A 22,589-nucleotide genomic window follows, 5' to 3' on the forward strand; every position below is an offset into this window, starting at 1 on the left:
AAGAAGCAAGAAATCTCACTTGATGCCTTTGATTATCAGCAACTAAAACAGTCCAGATCCAAGGTTGCTAAGAAGGCCAAGACTATCTCTAGAGTAACTGTTGACAGTAACAAGATGAAGGTAGCTGAAATTGTAGAACCCATTGCAGATAAGCCGCTTGAAGAAATGTCAGCTGCTGATTATAAGGTTACAAGGATAGAATTGGGCAAACAAACGCATGAGGTCATTAAACATGATGCTCAGTTTTCCGTAGATTTGTTGGTACAAAGGTGTGATGAACTTCTAGCAAAGAAAGACAAGCTAGAAGAGGAAAACCAACAACTTATGGAAGACGTTCATAAAATCACAAAACCTGCTGCTGAAGGGAGTAACTCCATAGGTTCTTCTGGTTCCCAAGAATCAATTCGTGGAGTGGAAAGGGCTTCTCAGAAGGTACAAGCATTGGATTCCTGGGTTGATCAACTTCATGATCTATGTGCACAAGTGATGAAAGACATTTTTCAGATGATGTCTAAGTTGTAAACCATTGAGGAAAAACTGGATCAGACTTCCAATACTTTCAAAAAGAAACTGGAAAGTGTTGAAGAGAGTTTGACAATTTGGCGTACCGTGCCTCAACAATAGTTGAGTGTTCTACAGGAGCATGCCATCATTTCTTCTAGGGTCATGTACTTGGAATTTGAAGAGCTTCTGGAGAACAAGACCCTTGTTCTTAAATCCCTCATGGAAGAAATCGGTGATGCAATGAGATTCCGGGGTGAAGTTTTCCGAGATATTGTCTCACATTGTGAAAAGGCCTCTTGCAATATAGTAAGTCAAGATGGAGAGTTGATTCCAGAAGAAGAAGTTCTTGCTGATTTATAGATGAGGATTCATAATGAATGGAGGAGCGAACAATTCTCGGCTGCTTCAATTAAAATATTGATGAAACACCAAGCCTTTTTGCATTAAATCCAGTCCATCCTGGATAAAAACAACTCTGCACTCCTCCGGTGTCATGATACTATCGTGAAGACCATGGTTGTTGCCAAGAATACTCATGAACCAAATCCTGAGGAATGACAAATGATCATCCAGAAGTTCAGAGGATTTGTGTCTTCACGTGTTGCAACTTAAGTGTTTTTCAACATAGTTGTATTTTTCCACTTTTGTAATCTTTAGTTGTAGTTTTCCTTTCGACAAGTTACATGTAAAAGTATTTTTTGTAAAATGCAAGTTAACTCATTACTTGCACTATTGTAATTACATGTAAAGCAACTACAAGTTGTGTTCAATTAGGACTGTAGTTGGAATAAGTCTTAGTTAGTTATTGAATAAGTCTTGGTGGTTGAGAGAATTTCTCAAGTTAGTTGGGATCCTCCTACCTTTTTCTCATGACTCCTCTCCTATAAATACTTGAGGGGGTCTATTGTAATGTTTATCTTTTTGAAAGCAAGCAAAAACTCTGTCAAATTTGCAGCAAAGAAGTCTTTGAGCTTTTATGTGTAAATTGAAAGATTGAAAGGAATAGAAGAAAATTACTCAAGCTTTGAGTCGTTGTGCTACATTCTTGAGTTGGTGTTCCATATTTCCTTCTTTGCAAGTGTTTCTTTGAGAGCTTCATCGAATTTGATTTGCAGTCTTTGAGCTACGAGTATTGAAGATTAAATTAGTTAAAGTAGAAGTTCTATTTGAAAAAGCTGTAAGACTTTGTTCTTACACTTGTTCTTAAACAAAATTTAGAAGTAGATTTTGTGGGAAACAGCTGTGTCTTTGAGCTGTCATAACTTGTCCTTTATAGCATTAGTATAGAAAAGGGTAGATAGGACTTCATATAATCAAGTCTTGAGCTTGATATTGCTGTCTCATCCCGAAGGAAGTGACGGAAGTCTTTGCGCTTTCAGGAAATTTCATTTCCTTTCTCTCATTTCATTTGAAAGTGGTTATTGCTGTTTATATCCAATCGCTATCCTTTTCTGTGAAGAGAAAAGGATATTTTCTTTCTTGAAAGAAGAAGAAAGATTGCTGTCCCATCCTATTTTATTTTCAAAGTTGTAGTTAGATAGGGGGAGCCTTCCCTTAATTAGGAGAGTTTACTCACACGCTGTGGTTGAAACCACAATTTTGTATATTTCCCCAAGTGTACAAAATTTTCAACCAACACAAAGGATTGATATGCAAGGGCGAAGTTGGAAACAGGCTAGGACAATACAAGGTGTATGAGTGTTATCCACAACTCCACCTTCATGAGGTAGATCAATATAGAAGGCTGATCGATGCTTTCACCATGTACATCACAAGGTTGCTGCAAGGCAGAATACATAAACGATTTCTAAGGAGGCAATGCCATTCATTGAGAAGTACAAATCATGGTATATTTAGTTTCCTACCTTCACATACCTATGAATTCAAGGATTTACTTTAGAATCATACAAGCTTCCTAGGTATCCGATAGACAAGATGATGTTACTTGGGGTAGTGAGGTAGCTGTAATGTCCCCTTCTCGATGATGTACTTTCAGTGGTCCATTGGCCTATTCCTTAGACCCGTACGCTATGTGGAATGAAGAATTAGGGTTTCAAACATTGATGAGGCGAGAACTTACTATTTTTAGTAAGTTAGGGGTTGGCTGTTTTGATGATACTGTCTTACTGAGCTTACCATGCTCTATCACTGGGTGCAAAGATCATGCTTTTCAGTGCAATAATTCATTACTTACTATTTTTAGTAAGTGGCAGTATGAAGTATTTCTAATTTTTGCAATGGAGAGGGTCCTGATCTTGCAATAGTTCTTTGGTCTTCTTTACTCCGCTTCATCCTAGTTTTTGTTAATGATCAATATGGAAGTCATAAGTAATTTAATTAAATATTATATCCTTGTCAAAGGTTTAATATTTAAATATTTGCAGTTACTGATTAATTGTGGAGATGACTTAAGGAAAAATAATTAAATAGTATTCATATGATTATCTCCTAAGTTAGAGGACGAATTTGTGGTGGCCATTTAGGGGATTAAACATCCTTGGTCTAATGTTTATTATTGCAAAAAAAGATGCCACCATGAGGAAGTTCGAACTTGCCTAGGAAAGGTAAGTGGGCACCAAGTTAGTGGGGTGACATAAGGCGAAATGAAGTTGAATTTGAATGAAGTTTGGCGCCATTCACATTTGCATTTGGGAAGGCGTGGAGTTATAAATATGAGCCTTGGGCTCTCATTCTGAACATCTTGAAAATTTGCATTGTTATGCTACTGGATTGGCGTCAGGACTTTGAGGTTTCGGAGTGCGGCTCCCTAGTGCTTTCCAGTTTCGTACTTGAAATATAGTACCTAGCTACGTGTTGTAATCTACCATACTTTCATTGCATATCTCAGTCTTTTTGGTGTTTGGAGTGATTTCTAGAGTTGCTGGTTTCCCTGTGGCTGAAGCACGTTTTTGATCACACCTCTCTGCCTGAGTGTCTGGTCATTCTGGGTACTGGCTCAACCATCCTCCTTGCTGCTGGCGATTCATACTGTATGTTTGTGGCACCTTTCATTGAGTACTGAATTTATTAAAGCAAATCGATTTTTCCTAGCTAGGCGTGGGGTTTTGAAGGTGCATTGGGATGCGTGCCAAATAATGTGGGTGGTTTTGATGGCTTCCATTTGGTTTGTTTTAGTCGCTGCTGTTATAGTGTTAGTTTGGGAGTGATTTGGGGTGTTTTGAGTGAGTATTGAGAGAGATATGAGTGATTTAGTGGGTTTATAGGCTGCTGGTTATGCATTTCCAGCCTGCTGTTTTTGATGTTAGAAGAGTTTCATGATCATTATCTTTTATGTTCAGCATTATTCTTCTACTTTCACTCTCCCTTTTATTGTAAGGTTAAGTAGTAGTACTACTAACACATTCTAGATTGTAATCTCTCATCCCGCTGAAAAATGGAAGAGGCTGGCTTGCCGCCTACATCTATTAAATTGTAATTCAGTCCTCCCCCTGCATAAGCGGTCGAGTTGACCTGCTGAAATACTGCGGTTGAGTGATTTGTGTCTGTTGTTTGGTTCTCTTGGCTGGTTTACCGCCAAGTCTCTTGCTTTCCTGTTGGATAAGCGGAAGGGGCTGGCTTGCCGCCCAGTATTGTATTTACTTTATCATTTCAGCAGATTTGAGTTCTAACGATCCCCTCTTCACCGTATGCTCTCACCTTCCCACATTGGGCACTTGGTGATTAGATAGTGGAAGGGTTGCATTTTCCGCAAGCTTTGAGTTTATGCTTTCTAACCTTAAAAAAATATGTGTTAGTTGATAATTCTTATTGGTCTTAAAAACAATTTTTTTTACTCCGGGATACTACAGTAGCTCTCAGAGTTTGATTGCATCTAGAAGAGGAAGCACAAGCAAGGGATTACTTTTCCTATCACACTTGGGAAGTGTTGGTGTCTGTTTTATCATCTACCAAACATTAGAATAAAGTACCCAAAGATAATTTGCCCTCTCTTGAAAAATCACCACTTATGCTAAGATTGCTAGAAGATCATATGGTGATTCCAAGGTTTCTTTTGTCAGGTTTTGATGTGTGGATAAGCTCAATGGGCGTTGTGATTTGCTGGTAATACACAAAGGGACTTACGCTTGAACGAGTTGTCAACAACTTTGGCACTTAGATGGATTTGTCATTTACAACTCTCTCTCTATCTTTCATTTTGGGATTTTCGAGGTTTAAGACTTAAAAAAAAAAGGGACAAAAGGATAAGGGTTTAGAAGTCTACTCTACTCCCATGAATTCCAAAGACGGTATTGATTTGGTGAACTCAATAAACCACATTTTGTTCCGCCTCACTTAAGACAACTTACACAAAGTGGATGCAATCTTCAAGGGATGTGCTTATGATCGGAAGTTTAAGCATACACAAAATGGAAAGCTCAGACTAACTTTGCACAGTGAATGAAAATCATCCATTCACCAAAAGTATGAGCAGAGATACACCATAAACCAATACTTATCAGATCTTTCATTCATCTAACGTAAAATAAATTCTAACTAATGTGTTGAAGAAATTGAAAACCTTGCTTAATCTCTCAAACAATAGGGATTACAAAGCCTTAAGAGAAAGCACACATGTAATATATTATCTGAAAAAATGACCTTCATGCAACAATATTTCAAAAACCTCACCCAGAGATGGCAAGGGTAATTGTCCTTTTCTGAGGCTCTGTTCAAATTCCGGAAATCAACACATAATCTGATTTCTCCATTATTCTTTCCGACTGGGACTAGGTTGGTGACCCACGTTGAATGGCGTATTGGGAATATAATCCCTGCTGTCAGTAATTTCTTTACTTCCTGGTGGATAAGGGGATCTAATAGCAGGTTGACTGGCCTTTGGCGTTGTCTGAAGGGCTTGTTGTCCTGCTTGAGCGGAATTGTTTGTTATGATAGAAGTATCATAAGTTTTTAGATCTTCATAACTCCATGCTATGACATCAACAAATTCCTTCAGGCTCTGAATTATTCCAATCTTTTCTCTTGGTGTGCAAACTTTACCTACACGCACATTCTTGATTTCATCCTAGGTTCCCACATTCACCTTTTCATACTGGTCACCATCGGTCTTTTGATTCTTCATCTCATTGATTTGGTCTTGATCAAACATCCTTTCTAGCTGTATCATTCCTCTGGGGATGATGTTTGTTTCCAGATTCAAGATGCCATCATCATCAAATTCAGCCTCTTCTACTGTCTCGTCCTCATCAATTATTTGAGTTGCAAATAGATTTGAATTTGTTAAAAATTCTTGAATATGATCATCATCATCAAACACTTGGAAATGTTTGGGATTGATGGAATCGATGACAATTCTATGGAAAACTGATCCATGCTCTCTATAGCGAGAGTTTCAAGTGAACTTGATGCCTGAGCTAACGAATTGGCAATCTGATTATCTGCCCGTCCTACTGACTGAATATTGAAAGCATCAAAGTTCTCAATGAGATCCCAAACTCGGCTACAATAATGAGATAATCTTTTGTCATGGTAGACATACTACTTTCTTACTTGTCTCACTACTATCTTTGAATCTCCGAAGACATGCAAAATTTGGGCTCTTTTGCTTATAGCGAACAATAACCTATGAACCAATGATTCATATTCGACCACATTATTAGTGCAGGGAAACTGGAGTCTGCGAGCTATAAGATACATTTCCCCATTGGGACTGGTTAACTTGAACCTGACTCCTGCTCCTTTCTTTGATTGGGATCCATTAAACCTTAGGATCCAAACTTGCCCTTCTGGCTGAGATGATGCTAAAACTTGTTCTTTTATCTGAGAAGATGACGAGACTTGCATCTCAGTGATGCTATGATCAAGGCAATTTAGCAATTGATCTATTTCACCTTCAAAATCTTGTTTGATTGTTCGAGAGGATGATGAAGCTTGAATTTCAAAGGTATGATTGTGACGGTCTTGTAGTTGATCTTCTTTTGTGTATTCAACTGTGTTTTCTTGAGATTCATGCTTCTGATGATCTTCTTTACTCTCCGTGTCACTTTCGGGATCTGCAAACTGTAGGAGCATTTGTCGATCTTCTTTGATTGCTTTGTGGCACATCTTGCAAGTGAACTCTGAATGAGATGTGTCATGGATCCGACACGAATTGGTTAGCAGTAGTTCATGAATCTTGCTTCTCAACTCTACTTTTTGGCATATACTGGTCCAGATAAAATCTCGGAAACTCAAATAATTTCTCATCTTTGTTTTGGTCTTCTATGATTGCAAGCCTTGATCCTCCTCCGGTGCTCTTTCCATTAGATGATGTTTGCAACATCAAGACTTCATTCGCCTTAGGTGCATAGGATCCTAGGTTTGTCTCAAGAAACAATATCTCATTGTTATCTCTATTCTCTGTAATTATCAGCTTAAGTCTTGGTGTGCTATCACTTTTAATTTGATTGGGAGCTCCTTTCCATGGCAGCCACATGTGCGAGAAGTCGGTGGAAATATAACCATTTAGCCTTCTCGACCAATCTCTGCTCAACAGCATGTCGTATCCATTAGGAACATCTACGATAGAAATGTCGATACAACTTTGTACTCTCGGGTCTGCTGCTAGCTGCATATGGATTTTATTCAGTTCTCCCATAATAGGGACCTCTGTTTTGTCCAGCTGTGTAACTTTCTTATTGGTCCTTGTAGGAACAAGTCCCAACTTTTGACAAATGGCTAGGGGCATTACGTTGCTAGAGGCACCAGAATCAACTACGCAATTGTGCAACATTTTGCCAAATATTCTTATTGATGACAAGAATAGGGTAGGCTCATCTTTACCCTAGTCGAAGACTACTGTGTGTTTTTCTTGTTTCTCCTCTTCTTGTTTCCCTGAAGGAAATCTAGTCTTTTGTGAGGCCTGTGGCAACTCATTTGTGAAAATCTCTTCTTGAAATATATATGTGTCCATAAGGACCTCTTCTGGTGTCATATCCTTTTGATTCTTAGATGATGTCTGGATCATTCCTACAAAATTAGGAGGTTGTTGGGGAGCATCAAACGACATCTCTGGTTCATTTTGGACAACATTAGTATTGGCAGGAGCATTGAATGATCCTCTGTTTGCTGTGTTTTGTGGAGGAGTTCTTGGAGCAACAGTTTCATTTAAACTGCCTAAAAGGGTCTCTCTAATCTCAGGAATTTTCATTAACTCGATCTCGATCAAGGGCAAGTTAACTTTTATCTTCTTAAATTCCTCCAATACAAATGAACTTAATCTTTTCAACTCCTCTTTGGGACGACCTTTTGTTTGTGTTTGAGTTGGTTTTGGCTGAGGAATTGTTGGTTGGCTTTGCTCAACTTTTGATGCATTTTCTGGTCTCGTTCCATTGGATTGGATATTCTGTTGGTGATACTTGGGAGAATCCCTAGGAGTAGTTGGGGTATTGGTAGCATTGGTAGCATTGGATTTTGGTGGCGTTTGGAAATTATTTGGAGGAATAGACGTGGTTAAGGGCTCAGTATAACGAGTATTTCTTTGGTATACCCTAGGCTGGTTTCCAAACGTCTGTTGGAATGCTTGTACTTCTCTAGTTCCTTCTACCAAGACACTGTTGTATAATGGAGGGAAACTGTAGCCATTAGCTGTGGATGGTTGGTTTGATGCAACTTGGACTTCTGGTTCAACTTGATATTGTGGCAACTCCACTGGACCATTAGCAGACGCGGGTAGGAATCTTTGATCGGGCTGGTATGATTTGACATTATCAATGACTAAAGCTTGATCATGCCTTGTTACGGGAACCAATTCATATCCAGTTACTTGGGAATCTTCAGCTTCTGAATTTTGTTTCTCACTCCGGAAAATATCTGTTGCTACTTGAAGCTCGTGGCATTGTAGCTCAGAATGTTGATCAGTATTGTGCAATCTACACCATCCTGTTAAAGTAGCTTCAGCTAGAAATACCTTGTCTGCAGGACGATTATCAACAACAGGTTGATAATCCAAGGGAGATGGCATAGTGCCATTGTTAGGTCTGGTATTCTATCTTCTTTTGGAAAACTTGGTTGTTGTTCCGAAAACCTTGATTGTTCTCTTGATAGTTCTGATTATCCCTTTGGAAATTTGTACCATCCCTTTGGAAATTTTGATTATCCTTTTGATACCCAGAAGGATCCTGTCCTTGGTAATTCCCATGGTAACTTCTCTGCATATTTTGTATCTGGCTATTGTGGCCTTTCAAATAGGTCACTTCAGTTGACAACTTCTTGATCTGATTGATCAATTCTCTCATTTCAACTTTCTCTTCCTGAGTTCGACTTGAGGTTGTCGCATTCTGGAGATATATAGGCTATGGTGGGGATACTTGTGAAACAGGTGCTCTTGGATGGAGAACTAACTGATTACTTGCAATAGGTGTACCTTGGGACAATGCTCGATTGATGCTTTGGATTTGGCCTTGCATCGCTGGATCTCCTAAATAATTTATCGGTCCCGAAGCAATACCCACCTCCAAATCATTGTTGACTGAGATAGCTGAGGCATAAGCTTCTTTCAAATTAGTCGAGGGTGTACCCTTTGATTTCACAAACATGGAAGTAAGGCGATCTAGTGTTGCATAATAAACAGGCAGTGCCACAACATTATTCAAATTGTAGGGATCTCTCAGTCTTGTGGAAGCTTTGTGGAACTTGTTGTTGAAAGTGCTAATAGGCTCATGTTCTTGCCTCTGCCGATATAAATCGGATAGAGAAATTGGTGATCTAAACTTTTCTAGGAAGGCATCCTTCATCTCTTGCCAATTATGAATGGAGTCGGCTGGCAAGCGGATATACCAATGAGAATCTTCTTTTCTTCATCAAAAGTGTAAGGAAACAACCTGCGAGCAACATCTTCATGTTGAATATCCCTGTTGTGAAGGAGATCTTCAAAAATCCTTATATGCTCCATCAACTGAGCAGCTCAAGTTGCCACTATGAAATTTGGGACAAAATTGTTCAGGATTCTTAGGCATATTATGATAGGTTGTAAAACCCATAGGGGATGCATTAGTTGGACGCCACGCCATTGGGACGTTTGCTTGATGTACTCCTATTGGAGTCTGCTAAGTAATCGGTGGTGGAGATGCTGGAGGTGAAGCTCCTTGGATTGGGAATTCTGGTGGGTCTAGTTGTGTAGCATGTGTTTTGGGAGCAGGCGTTTGGAACAAACCGGAAATATGGAACAAGCTGGAAATATCTTCTTCTTGTGGAACGTCCCCACTTGACGGGCTTTCTTCTCCACTCGGTTCAACTATCCTTCTCCTTTGCTTCGATCTAGTAGAGGATTCTAACTTCACAAATTCCTTGGATGAACTCGGGGCTGATCTTAGGATTCTTCGAAATTTGTTTGGGGAGAAATAACTTATGCGATCCAACGTGTCTTTAATTTTGTCGAGGTTATGCAAGATTAGGTACGAGAGCTGGTTCAACTTCTTGTGGTGGCAATAGACGTTTCTGTTGGCCATTTGGTGGAATTGATTATGTGTTGCGTTGATATTTTGTCATTGATGCCTACACTAGTTGTTTGGATGCTTTACCGACACCCTTCTGGTCCCGGTAGGTTGAGTGGATTCTGGTTGTTTTGGATCCAGCATGATCCAGTAGGCTCTTGTATAGTTTGGTGATGGAATTGGCTTGTTCATGATACTCATGCTCATATTCGGTCAGTTGGTTTTGGTCTGGTGATCAAATGCTATCCTGCTTGCTTAGAAGCTTAGTTTCTGGTTCCGGCGAGGGTTTCACCGGCAGAGCTTTTGATAAAGATCTTTGATGAATTGCATAAGTGGTGCTGGTGCAACTTCTAGTGGAGTTTTAGGATGTTGTTGGTGATCATGTTCGAGACTTGGTGGATGGAGATCATTGCTGTAGTGTGTGGACCTATACTGGGTCTCGGTTGATCTAGGTTATGGATCGACTTTAATGTAACGTGTGGATTGGACCTCTCGATGTGTTTCCAGGATGTCCTATGTGTTGGATATTATTTGTTTGGTCTAAGGTTGACATGGTTTGTAATTATGTAATTGGTTTATTATCTGGTGGCCGACCTAATTGTTTATGGTTGGGGGTTTGTATATATAGATGTAAGATCTCATTGTAGATCATCATGGTCATGTTGAGGTCATGGTCAAGGAATGTAATGTGCGAATAATGTAATATCATTCAGGCAGAGGATTTGGTCGATCATTGGAGATCGAATTGGGTTTATGTAAGAGGATTTAGTCCTCCGGTATTGAGCTTAACCAAAACTGTACTCAGGCATAGGAGATGCTATCTTTTGCAGTTCGACACTTCTCCGAATTATAGTCAGGATTTCTATGTAGTCAGTGAGGTTCCTTTTGTGATGAGCAGTGCGCTCTAGGCTGTTGGCCTTCCTGCAAGTGCAAGCCCCTGAATTGTAATTCACATACTTACTGCAGGTGTATTATTTGATTGTGGGTAGGCTTTCCACCGTGGTTTTTCCCTTTACCGAGTTTTCCACGTATAAATCTTGGGGTCATGTGGATGCTTTTTATTCTGTGATTATTGTTTATGCTTAATTGGTTTAATTGCTATTCCGGTATTAATGTTTTGGGTTCCGGTATTAAAGTTTTACATTGCTAATAGTTTCGGTAATCTGTGACAACTGATTCATCCCCCCCTCTCAGTTGTCTTCCGGTTATTTGAACTATCTAACAGTTTCTCTCTTCGTATTTCTGCGTCAATGCGATCAACAATTTCTTCATCTTCTTCAAGAATGAAGCACATTCGACGCCAGTCAGGATAATTTCTTCTTACACTCCAAGCTAAGTTATATAATTCTGTGATAACATTTTCTTGCTCGTCGCGAAGACTCAAGTCTAGCTGCACTATTGGCTCATGATCTCTGCCTTGTTCAAGAGGAATGATTGGTAGGCCCATTCTTCATCATGTTAACAGGTGAATTTTTATTGGTGGATCGGAAGGAAAATTGTTGAATTTCTCTATGGAATTGATGCCGAAGAGCCAAAATTCTTTGCCTTTCTAGGTCTTTCTTGATTGCTGCTTCTATTTACCGACCCTTTTCTTCCTCCTTAGTGATAGTATGACTAACTTGCCTGAATTGAGAATAATCTGCTTGTGATTTCCAAGCGAGTGTAATTGATCTGCAATATTTGTTTGACTTAGTCCTGGTTTAGGTTGTTCAAGCGGCAGATCAAATGGAAATTCATGCTGCAACACCATGTTGCATCATATCTACTATCCAAAATTGTGAACAATCACTCATTTCTATTATCAAGCTCTCCTTCCAGCGCCAATTTATGTTGCGCGGGAGGAGGGTAAAAAGCTCTGGATAACTCCTCGCAAATATGAATTGATATGATCTAAAGTTTCGCTGTTCAGACATTCATTACGGTCATGCCCTCCTAGCGCCAATTTATGTTGGTGTCTGTTTTATCATCTACCAAACATTAGAATAAAGTACCCAAAGATAATTTACCCTCTCTTTAAAAAGCACCACCTATGCTAAGATTGCTAGAAGATCATATGGCTATTCCAAGGTTTCTTTTGTTAGGTCTTGACGTGTGGATAAGCTCAATGGGCGTTGTAATTTGCTGGTAGTACACAAAGGGACTTACGCTTGAATGAGTTGTCAACAACTTTGGCACTTAGATGGATTTGTCATTTACAGCTCTCTCTTTCTTTCATTTTGGGATTTTTCGGTGTTTAAGACTTTAAAAAAAAAGGGACAAAAGGATAAGGGTTTAGAAGTTGACTCTACTCCTATGAATTCCGGATACGGTATTGATTCAGTGAACTCAATAAACCACACTTTGTTCCGCCTCACTTAAGACAACTTACACAAAGTGGATGCAATCTTCAAGGGACGTGCTTATGATCGGAAGTTTAAGGATACACAAAATGGAAATCTCAGACTAACTTTGCACAGTGAATGAAAATCATCCATTCACCAAAAGTATGAGCAGAGATACACCATAAACCAATACTTATCAGATCTTTCATTCATGTAACAACGTAAAATAAATTCTAACTAATATGATGAAGAAATTGAAAAACCTTGCTTAATCACTCAAATAATAGGAATTACAAAGCCTTAAGAGAAAGCACACATGTAATATATTATCTGAAAAAATGACCTTCATGCAACAATATTTCAAAAACCTCACTCTCCAAATGAGAGGAGGCAACCTTATACAGTAGTCTAGAAATTATGAACGATGGAGATCGAACAATGATCAAGGGTTCAGATTAAATGTTCAAAACCCTAGTTAGGGTTTCCCCAAATTGTAACAGTTAAAATGAATAGGAAGGGGACAAGTGGCGCAACTGTTATTCTCACTGAGGTGAGTGTCTAGTTTCTTTTTTTGTAGATTCAATGTATCTAGACACAAGAAGTCGCACCTCCTCCACGGTGACACTTGGCAAGTTGCCAATTTGGAAGTCAACCATGTCCACATCATCAGTATAGGTGGCAAGTATGCATTCCCAGTCAACTGCTTGTGTAAGGAAATTCTAATCCATGATCCAAAACCCAAATGATATATCTCCATTGTGAATTTAATGAGCCAAGCGTAATGCCCCCTTGTATTTGAACATACACTACTCGAGAAGCTATCCTACTAAAGTCGCTTGTTCGCATATATAGACCTTGGAGTCGCCTTGTGGTCTTTCTTGCAATCTTGGCACAAGTAGTGATTTTGTTCAGGAGAGGATAGAGTATCCTTGTGGTATTTTTTCTAAGTGTTCGGTAGATGATAAAATGTCCACCAACAAGAAGATGATGGAGGTATGCCCCATCACTGTAGCAACAAAGACAGTTAATGAAGAACTGGAGTTCTTTCATCTTGGAATTTATAGAGCCAGGGATTGATTTGATCCATTTCAGAGAATTTTAACAATAAAGGGAGGAAAGTTTACACACAGAATTGACATCGAGGATTATTGGGCTAATCTCATGGATGAGCTCGGAGTTAGAAGGAAGATGTGGTCTCAGATGTCAATGGACTTCATGAGGAAGTGTAACTTCTCTATTCCATACTAGGTGAAAGATGATGGGGATCATATCCATCTACAATTTGCAAAGGAGAAAGACAAACCTATTCCATTGCCTAGTTGGTTACAACCTGAGTTGGTAGATTTGAGTATTTTGATGAGAGATGTGAGTGATTGCTCCAAAGAGTGGGTGGGAAAGCAGATTAATGAGTTGAGAAAAAAAGGGTCACTCTAACCTATGAGAAGATGATAAATGAGGAGTCCTCTCTCAATGATGATGAAAGGACAATAAGCAATGTTAGAAAGCATAATGATGAGGAGAGTCAGGCTCCTAAAAGGAGGAAAGGTATGTATGGAGGATCAACAAACAAAGGGCAAGGAGATTGTTAGCCTGGGGTCAAGGCACAAGAAGCATAAGTCTAACACTCCACAAGGCCTTATCCATTGCCTTTGTATGATGTAGCACATGTCCATTCCACTGTAGGTCTTATCTACCTTGTGAGGTGTTTATATTGCCTTTCCCTAACAATTCCACATCCAATCCTAGCGTAGGCATTAGCAGAAAAGCAAGGATTAGGCTATCAGTGATTCAGTACACAACTTATCATGTATTATGAATATATATGAAATTAAGTATGACTGTAATACATATTGCAGTCTATATTAATATTACTATTAAATTTTGCATAAGAACATTATCAGGCATCGTATATTAAGCATACATATTAAGCATATCCCCATGCATACCACCCAATACAAGGATGTTGCTGCCTGTAACTTAATAAGAGTTCTAGTCTGATCTGATCTATGGTGATGTCACTGGATGATTTGATTGCTTTCCTTTGTATCTCTCAATGTGAGTGAGAGGTCACACGTCTTCATCATTTATGCCCTTTGGCAAGAGACACACCCTTTCACCATTAGCCCCCTTTGAAAGAGTGCAACTCTTCATTATTTCTGCCTTTTAAAAGGGACACAACGTTTCACAATCAGATCTGCACTTCTGATTCCCAAATTATCCCCCCTCAAATGAGGTTCTCTTCTCCCTTTTATATCTCATGTTTGAGGGGGTCACAACTTTTCATTTTATGTCTTTTGACCATTCATTAGCTTAATTAAATTTTAATTTAATATTATTTAGTACTAAATTCTATTTCGAAGTGGGGACATTACAACATTTTAAACATTTACAATAATTGCTAGGTTTGGTAAAGTGTCACTATTTATTAATTTCATGATTTGAATTGCTTTTATGCAAAGTTTTGAACCGTAGTTGGAACTTCATCATTTGATTTATTTCTCTGATTTTTTTAATTAACAATATATCCAGTCAGCTTAATTGAATTTTGTTTATCAAACATAGTGACTTTCCTGTCTTAACACATCTCTTTATTCTTTCAGATGCTTAGCTTCAATCAGAAAGGTTTGATTATGATTAAAAGCTAAGTTATGTCATTCATCAATAACACCATTTGTCATTGAACAAAATTGGAAAAGCTTTTACAGCTTGTTGAATTAGTTCATTGTAACAAAAATAAATTAGGTTATGTCAATTTTAATATCAAGAAGATATATGCTTTTAAGTCATTCTTATCATGAATGAAATCATATTTGCATGTCTCTTTATGTCTATGTAGAGGGTAGTCGTCCTTGTAAAACTGCTGATGAATGTTGGTCATTCTAGATTATAATTTGTTTCTTTTTATTTATAGGCATATTGCAAATAATCAATTTAGCGGACGTATACCCACAAGCTTTTCCCGTTTCAAGGTTTTGAATGATTTGTAAGTGACCTCTTATTCTCTAGTTTAAGGATTCAATGTTAATATCTCAAAGTTTAGAAACTAACACAAAACAGATTTCTTCTCTTGCAGTCAAGCTTGTAGCAACAATTTTGACGGTGAAATACCGGGTTTCATTGCTAAGTGGAAGAATATTTCAACCTTGTGAGATGAATTTTCTCTTATATGATTTCAATTACTAATTTTTATTTTCTCTCTAGAGATGCCATATGCAAAAGGAAGAGTACAAAATGCTTTTCTGTGCCTTTCAAAGTGAGAAAGAGAGATAGCTGATAAAATATAATTTCCCCATTGTTCTTCAGCTGTAGAATCCATGGTAATTTAAATAGAAGTTAGGAGCTGGAAATTTTTTGAAATAAAAGAATATTGAATCATCTATGTTGCAGGAGACTTCAAGCTAGTTCTCTGAAGGGTCCAATTCCATCTAACTTTTCAAGCTTGACTAAATTGAAGGACTTGTAAAGATTTTTTTCTCCTCCAATTCATCCCTTTATTTCAAATTTTACTTCTAATATAATGTGCCTAGAAATTGAGTATGAAGAGAAAAGTTCATGTTCCTCTTAGCTTGATATCTTACTAAGTGGATTTTTTCCGATCAGATCATTTTGATAAAAAACACATGCATACGTTTATTTATATAAGCTTTGTTGAGTTTACCCAGACAATATGATTGGCCTTCTATTGTTCTATACAATTACATATGTGAACAGGAGGATAAGTGATCTAACTGGTGGTGGATCAGATTTATCATTTGTGAGCAATCTAAACAAATTGAAAACATTGTGAGTAAAAGAATATCATTTATTTGGTGTAATCTTTGAAGTATAGATCAAAGTTTTAGGATCACAATATTTTTAGAGTGATATACTTTTTGACCATGTTCTTATATGCCTGATTAACATTTATCTTTGTAGAGTGCTAAGAAATGCCTTGATATATGGAGAAATTCCACCAGCGATAGGAAAATTCAAAAAATTGGAGATATTGTGAGTCAGAAATTTCAAACATCATGTGCATGCTTTTGAAAATTCTATTATTTCTTTGTGCTTTCTTTGGATGTCTCAAATCTGCTATATTTTTGTAGTGTATCACTACATATAGTTATTAATAATTATGATTTATACAAATAAGTGTTAATCACAATCTCTGCATAAAAATAACAATAGTTTTTGTAATATGTTAAATAACAGCAATATTAGAAATATCTATAGCTCGTGGATTTATAGGAGGGCAACTGAACAACATGTTCTCAAGCCCTACTTGTACAATATAATCTGTAGACATCTGTTGAGAACAAGTTTAGAATGCCTAATTTTCACTCTTCAAGGCATTTTTAAGATGTAATGTGATGTTCCCCTTTTGAACTGCCAATATAGATCTGTTGGTAGTGAGATGGGGATGCCATGAGGAATTTATGAGAATCTTCCTTTCCAAGGTTTGGTCCCCTACTCAAAAGTCTAGAGATGAGGAAGGCATGGCAACCCAACAGAATTGTACCTTCGCTTGGCAGGACTGATGTTCATTTCATTGCAGCTCTTTCTTCCATTGAGTCTGTCTTCAGGAAGTTATTATATCTGCTTCAATGTAGGAACACCCCTTCTATTTATTTCTTTTTGGCCAAAGTAACCTACTACAAGAGTCAAGCAACAAACATGAAATGAAAGATAAATCACTGTCACAAGTTTTTTCTGATATATTTGCATTGACCATACATTGTGGTACAAAATTTCGTTGATGAATAAATACACAACATTTCAGTTTTTTCATTATATTGAGTGACTTATCAAATGATTATCTTGAAGTACCTCAAGACTAGATTAGGTGAGTATGGATAGATCTGCTGAAGCTAATTGTATTTACAAACTTCAACCCACTCCAAAGCCAACTCCCAGCTGTGGCATTGGTTTAGAACACCAACAGTCACCCAACCCTGTATAAACCCAATGGAAACAACTGCTAATGGCTTGAAATATAAGCTGATTATTGACAGGGCTGAACTGAGAATGAAGACCGTTTCAAACAGAAAGGGAAGGCCTCCAAATCTGCGAGCAAACATGCATAACTCCATTTCCCAAGGAATTTAGTTTCACTTAACATTCCAAGAAAAATTCAGTTGACACCAAGACTGCAGAAAATTGAACTGAGAAGATATCTGAAAGAATATCATTCATGACAGGTATGCGGTGCTGGAGATTGTCAGGCGATTTGCACACACCTGAAATGTATTGCCAAGGATATTACTCATCTAGGCACCTCATTTGGAGTTAAAAACTGACCCTAAACCCAAGCGACCAGCCTCAAGACTTCACATGCCAGCTCGCGTACTTGTATGTCCTGCGCAGTTGGTACGACCCACTAGAAGAATTTCAATTGCAATCATAACCTCCATAAACCAGCTGAGATTTGATTACCCAACCCTAGCATGGCTTTTGGATCGAATTCAAAACCAGAGATTAAAAAAGTTGACTCAAAATGAAGGATATTGTTTATCTTGGCAAGCTGTATGACCACGTAAAAGACACCTGCAAGATCTACAAAAAACACTCCAAAATCCTCTAAAAAATCACCATAAAAGATTTCTCAAAATTGGTACTTCATAATACCTCTAATATTTTCATTTTTTTCTGAAATCTCGTTCTGCAACTGCAAAAACAATGGTGATTCCTGGGGTAGAATCACACCTAGACTAGCTAGGGATGGTATCTCAAATTCAAAACCAATGATTTGATGAGGGTTTTTGTCCTCAAGAAATCTTGGAATAACTTCTCTATTCAATCCAGAAGCATCTTGTTATATGGGCAAACTTGAATAATCCAAATGAGAGCCAAAATCACCTTGATGCAACGATAGAGGGAAAAAGAGCAATATAAAATTCAAACTATTTCATTTCTCTCAAAAAGACCCTTTGCAGTTTTAAATTAACTAAGTCTCAGTCTTGTTTTCCCCTAGGTGTCCAACTTGGGGGGACATAACATTTTATTAAAATTAAAACACTAAAGTAAATATTATAACACTATGTAATGTCCCCACTTTAGCAGTTGACCAAGTGTATGTGTGTTAGCCTATCTCTACATGGTCCCGAGGGCTAACGAAGGGTTTAAGGGGATCTTGGAGTGTTTTGGCCTAGTCATTTCCAGTTTGGGCCAAAACGGAGTTGATTTACTTAGTTTTAGGCATACTTACTATTTTTAGTAAGTCAGCAAGACACAACGGAGGCTAGTTTTGGTAATTGGATTCGATACTCCTCGGCGAGAGCTTTCCAACGAGCTATCACTCGCGCTATTCGGAGTGCGATTGCTAATATATTTTAATGTCTGAAGTGTTATTAAAGTAACATTTAATTTAATTGTAAATATTAAAGTGTTACTTTAATATTTATTTTATGGGGATGTGTGCAAATCAAAGGGGCACCCAAGGGAGACATAAGTGTATTTTAATATGTTTTATATTGCACATCTTTTATCCCACATTGGTCAAGTGAGTTGGGTCGTTCCTTGGAGAAAGAATAAAAGGAAGCTTTTGTGGCTTCATTTAGCATGTTGAATATGAGAAGAATTGGTATGTGTGAGTTGCAGATCCGTTCTTAGCATTAGAGGACGTCTGTCCTCTCTTGTGACATTCTAGACGTCATTCCCCTGGGGTTTGGCCTTTGGAATCCATTGCTATCAACTTCATTGTCAGGCAGATTGGGTGCATTTCCAGCTACAAGATTGAAAATGATTGCTGGAGTATTATGTCAATAATGTTGGAATAATTAGTGAGTTGATAATCTGCCATGTATTTGATTTTATTGATTTTGAAAATAACATCTTATCAGCAGTAGTTCAATCTTCAGTTTGCATATTATTGTAGTTTCCTTCTTGTTCATGTTATGTGATTTCAAATCTGTGCAAAGACATAAAAACAAACAAGCATTTCATTTCCGAAGCCATAAGGAGTTTAAACTTTAAACGGTGAAATAAGGAGTTGACTGCAAACTGTTTGACCAAATTCCTATTGGTGGCTGGTTTAGTTTTTGGGCATTCTAGGGTGTCCATTATAGTGGTATCAGAGCTTGTTTTTGCTGCCATCCTGTGAGGGTTTCATGCGTCCAGCACATCAGTATTACTTGAGGAGAAACAGGTCAAACACAAACCTACAGAATTCACCAGAGATTGAAGAAGAGGGTGACCTTTTTTCCGCACCAGCCATGGGTGACAGAGATGGGGAAAGGGGAGAACCTAGCACTAGGGAGATGCTCAGTGATCTTGCTAGGGGTCAGAGGGAGCGCCAGGCTACATTGCAGCAGATGGCTATAGCATTTACACAACATTTGACGAGAGCAGATCAAGGCAATAATGCCAACCGAGGTAATAATGGCAACCAAGGTAATAATGGCAACCAAGGTAATAATACCAATCAGGGTAATAATGCTAATCAGGTAGGTGGACAGGGTAATGGAGGTAATGGAGACGCATCGGTTAACAGGGGAACTAGGATATATGCTAGAGCAGGTTCTTCTACTACGAGACCACTCATGCCACAGTTTCCTCCGAGACAGAATGACCAGAATAATGTCGGTCCTACACAGCAAGAGATTTAAGATATGATTATGGATGATTGGAGGGACTCTAGCCCTGAGTTACAGGTTGAGATGACATTCAGGGAATATATGGATGTTAGACTCAAGAATATACCCATGAGAGGAAACCGACAACAGAATTATGAGATGAGGAAGAAGTTGGGAAAGTTGTCTATTCCATACTATGATGGTACAGGGAAGGCTTCAGCACGGACATGGGTCCAGAAATTAGATACTTATTTTCAGCTTAATCCCATGCTTGAGGAGGATGCGATTAAGTATGCTTCATTGCACTTGGATGGGAGTGCATACGAGTGGTGGCACCATGGTATGGTTACATTGGGCCATAATCAGATAGACACATACGCAGAGTTAACTGAGAGGTTGATTGATAGGTTTGATACGAAGGATCCAGAACTCCATTTCAAGGAGTTAGCTTAGTTGAGACAGTGGGGTCCTATCTATAGTTACATCTCAGATTTCCAGAGACTATTAGTATTGGTTACAGACATTTCGGAGAGGAGGTTGATTGTACTGTTTGTGGATGGATTGTCAGAGCCTCTTCGTGGTTGGGTGAAGGGACATGATCCCCTCACATTGCAGGATGCCATTTGGAGGGCGAGAGATCTTGCAACTTCCTCTTCTAGGAGTAGGTTCACTCCTAAGGATCCACACTTCAAGAAGGATAAGGATAATAAAACTCTACATAGGGATTCTCAGCCTCAGAAAAAAGAATCAAAGAGGTTAGACAATGAGACACTAAACGAGTTGAGGCGGAAAAAACTATGTTTTCAGTGTAGGGAACCGTGGGATTTATCTCACAAGTGTCCTCTGAAGGCTAAGGCCAACTAGATGGAGTACTTCTCTGCTGAGGAGTCACAGTCAGAGGATGAGGAGCAGCAGTCAGAGTCTGATGGTGAGAGTAGTGCCACTGAGGAGGGTTCAGGGAATGAGAAGTCCCTAGCTAGATTGACAGGTGCTCAAAAGGCAATTACTTTTAAGGTGCTTGGCACCATACAGGGACAGAAGGTGGTTGCTTTGCTGGACACTGGGGCCGCACATAATTTCATAGATTCACAGTTAGTGGCTAGGAGAGGGTGGCAAACTGAAGAACATTTAGGATTCCGAGTCATGGTAGCTAGTGGTCACAAGTTACTATGCACACAAAAGATTACAAATCTTCGCATCAGATTGGGAGATGGTTATGAGCTATAGGATGAGTTCTATGTTGTGGACATGGGTGATTATGAAGTTATCTTAGGGATGACTTGGATGGCATCGTTGAGAGAGTTTACTCTCAACATGGAGAGAGTAGAGATGAGGTTCCAGCATGAGGGCAGGACCGTGGTGCTCAGAGGATTATCAGATGGCAGTTGTAGGGTAGTTTCTTTGAGAAGGATGGAGAGGTTGTTCAGACATGATGATGTTGAGTGGGCAGCGGAGTGCTTGATTATGCCAGCATCACCAGAGCCACAGGTTAAGAGTCATCCGCTTGATATGCAGGACATCCTTGATAGACATGCCAAGGTATTTGGCAGTATTCCACATGGCGTTCCTCCAGATAGGGGGATAGAGCACGTCATCGAGTTAGAAGAGGGGGCTAAGCCCATTATGATCACGCCCTATCGTCATCCAAAAAAACACAAGGATGAGATAGAGAAAGCCATCAAGGAGTTGTTGGAGATGGGGCACATTAGGCCAAGCAAAAGCCCTTTTGCTTCAGCAGTTGTTTTGGTTAAGAAGAAGGACGGAACAATGCGCATGTGCATTGACTACAGGGCCTTGAACAAGAAAACCATTAAGAACAGGTACCCCATTCCGAGGATAGATGAGCTGATAGATGAGCTACATGGGGCATGCTTCTTCACAAAGATATATTTGAGATCAGGGTATCACCAGATCAGTATGAGGGCAGAGGACATTGAGAAGACAGCTTTTTCAGTGTCACTATGGTCATTTTGAGTTTTTGGTTATGCCATTTGGGCTAACCAATGCTCCTGCTACTTTTCAGAGTTGCATGAACCAGGTGTTCAGGGGGCATTTGAGGAGATTCGTTTTGATTTTCTTTGACGATATTTTGGTCTTTAGCAGGACATGGGAGGAGCATTTGCAGCATCTTGAGGAGGTGCTATCTATCTTGGAGAGAGAGTCACTGTATGCCAAGGAGTCTAAGTGTGAGTTCGGGATGATAAAGCTTTTGTACCTTGGTCATATTATCAGTGCAAAGGGAGTTCGGATGGATCTTGAAAAGATTAGAGCTATTGTTGATTGGCCCACGCCTACGAACCTTACTCAGCTTAAGGGGTTCTTTGGCTTATGTGGTTTTTATAGGAGGTTTATTAAGGGGTTTTCTTAGACAGTTGCTCCTTTGACAGATCTTACTAAGAAGGGGGCCTTCATGTGGACAGGGGCAACACAGAGGTGTTTTGAGCATTTCAAGCAGGTGATGTCTTCATGTCCAGTCCTAGCTCTACCAGACTTCACGAAGCCTTTTGAGCTTCATTGTGATGCATCAGGTGATGGGATTGGAGCAGTATTGATGCAGGAGAAGCACCCCATCGCTTTTGAGAGTAGGAAGCTCTGAGGTGTGGAGAGGAGCTATTCTACTTATGATCGTGAGATGTTGGCCATCATGCATGCCTTGGCCAAATTCCGATCCTACTTGGTTGGAGGGAAGTTTGTGATCAAGACGGATCACAATAGCATAAAGTATTTCATGAGCCAGCGAGACTTGAATGACAGGCAGCAGAAGTGGGTCACTAAATTGCAGG

The 22,589-nt window shown here is 39.0% G+C and overlaps 1 protein-coding gene across 4 annotated transcripts in view; it reads left to right on the forward strand.

Moving 5' to 3' along the window:
- LOC131061410 (probable LRR receptor-like serine/threonine-protein kinase At1g07650) overlaps positions 1 to 22,589 on the forward strand; it is a 237,599-nt gene that overhangs the window by 58,960 nt on the left and 156,050 nt on the right. For all 4 annotated transcript variants that reach the window (XM_057995054.2, XM_057995055.2, XM_057995058.2 and 1 more), the window contains 5 exons: positions 15,168 to 15,239; positions 15,330 to 15,401; positions 15,644 to 15,715; positions 15,968 to 16,039; positions 16,172 to 16,243. In XM_057995054.2, coding sequence (XP_057851037.2) covers positions 15,168 to 15,239; positions 15,330 to 15,401; positions 15,644 to 15,715; positions 15,968 to 16,039; positions 16,172 to 16,243 — 360 coding nt within the window. The remainder of the gene's footprint in view (positions 1 to 15,167; positions 15,240 to 15,329; positions 15,402 to 15,643; positions 15,716 to 15,967; positions 16,040 to 16,171; positions 16,244 to 22,589) is intronic.

Source organism: Cryptomeria japonica, chromosome 8, assembly GCF_030272615.1.
Source record: "Cryptomeria japonica chromosome 8, Sugi_1.0, whole genome shotgun sequence".
In the NCBI taxonomy this organism is placed as follows: domain Eukaryota; kingdom Viridiplantae; phylum Streptophyta; class Pinopsida; order Cupressales; family Cupressaceae; genus Cryptomeria; species Cryptomeria japonica.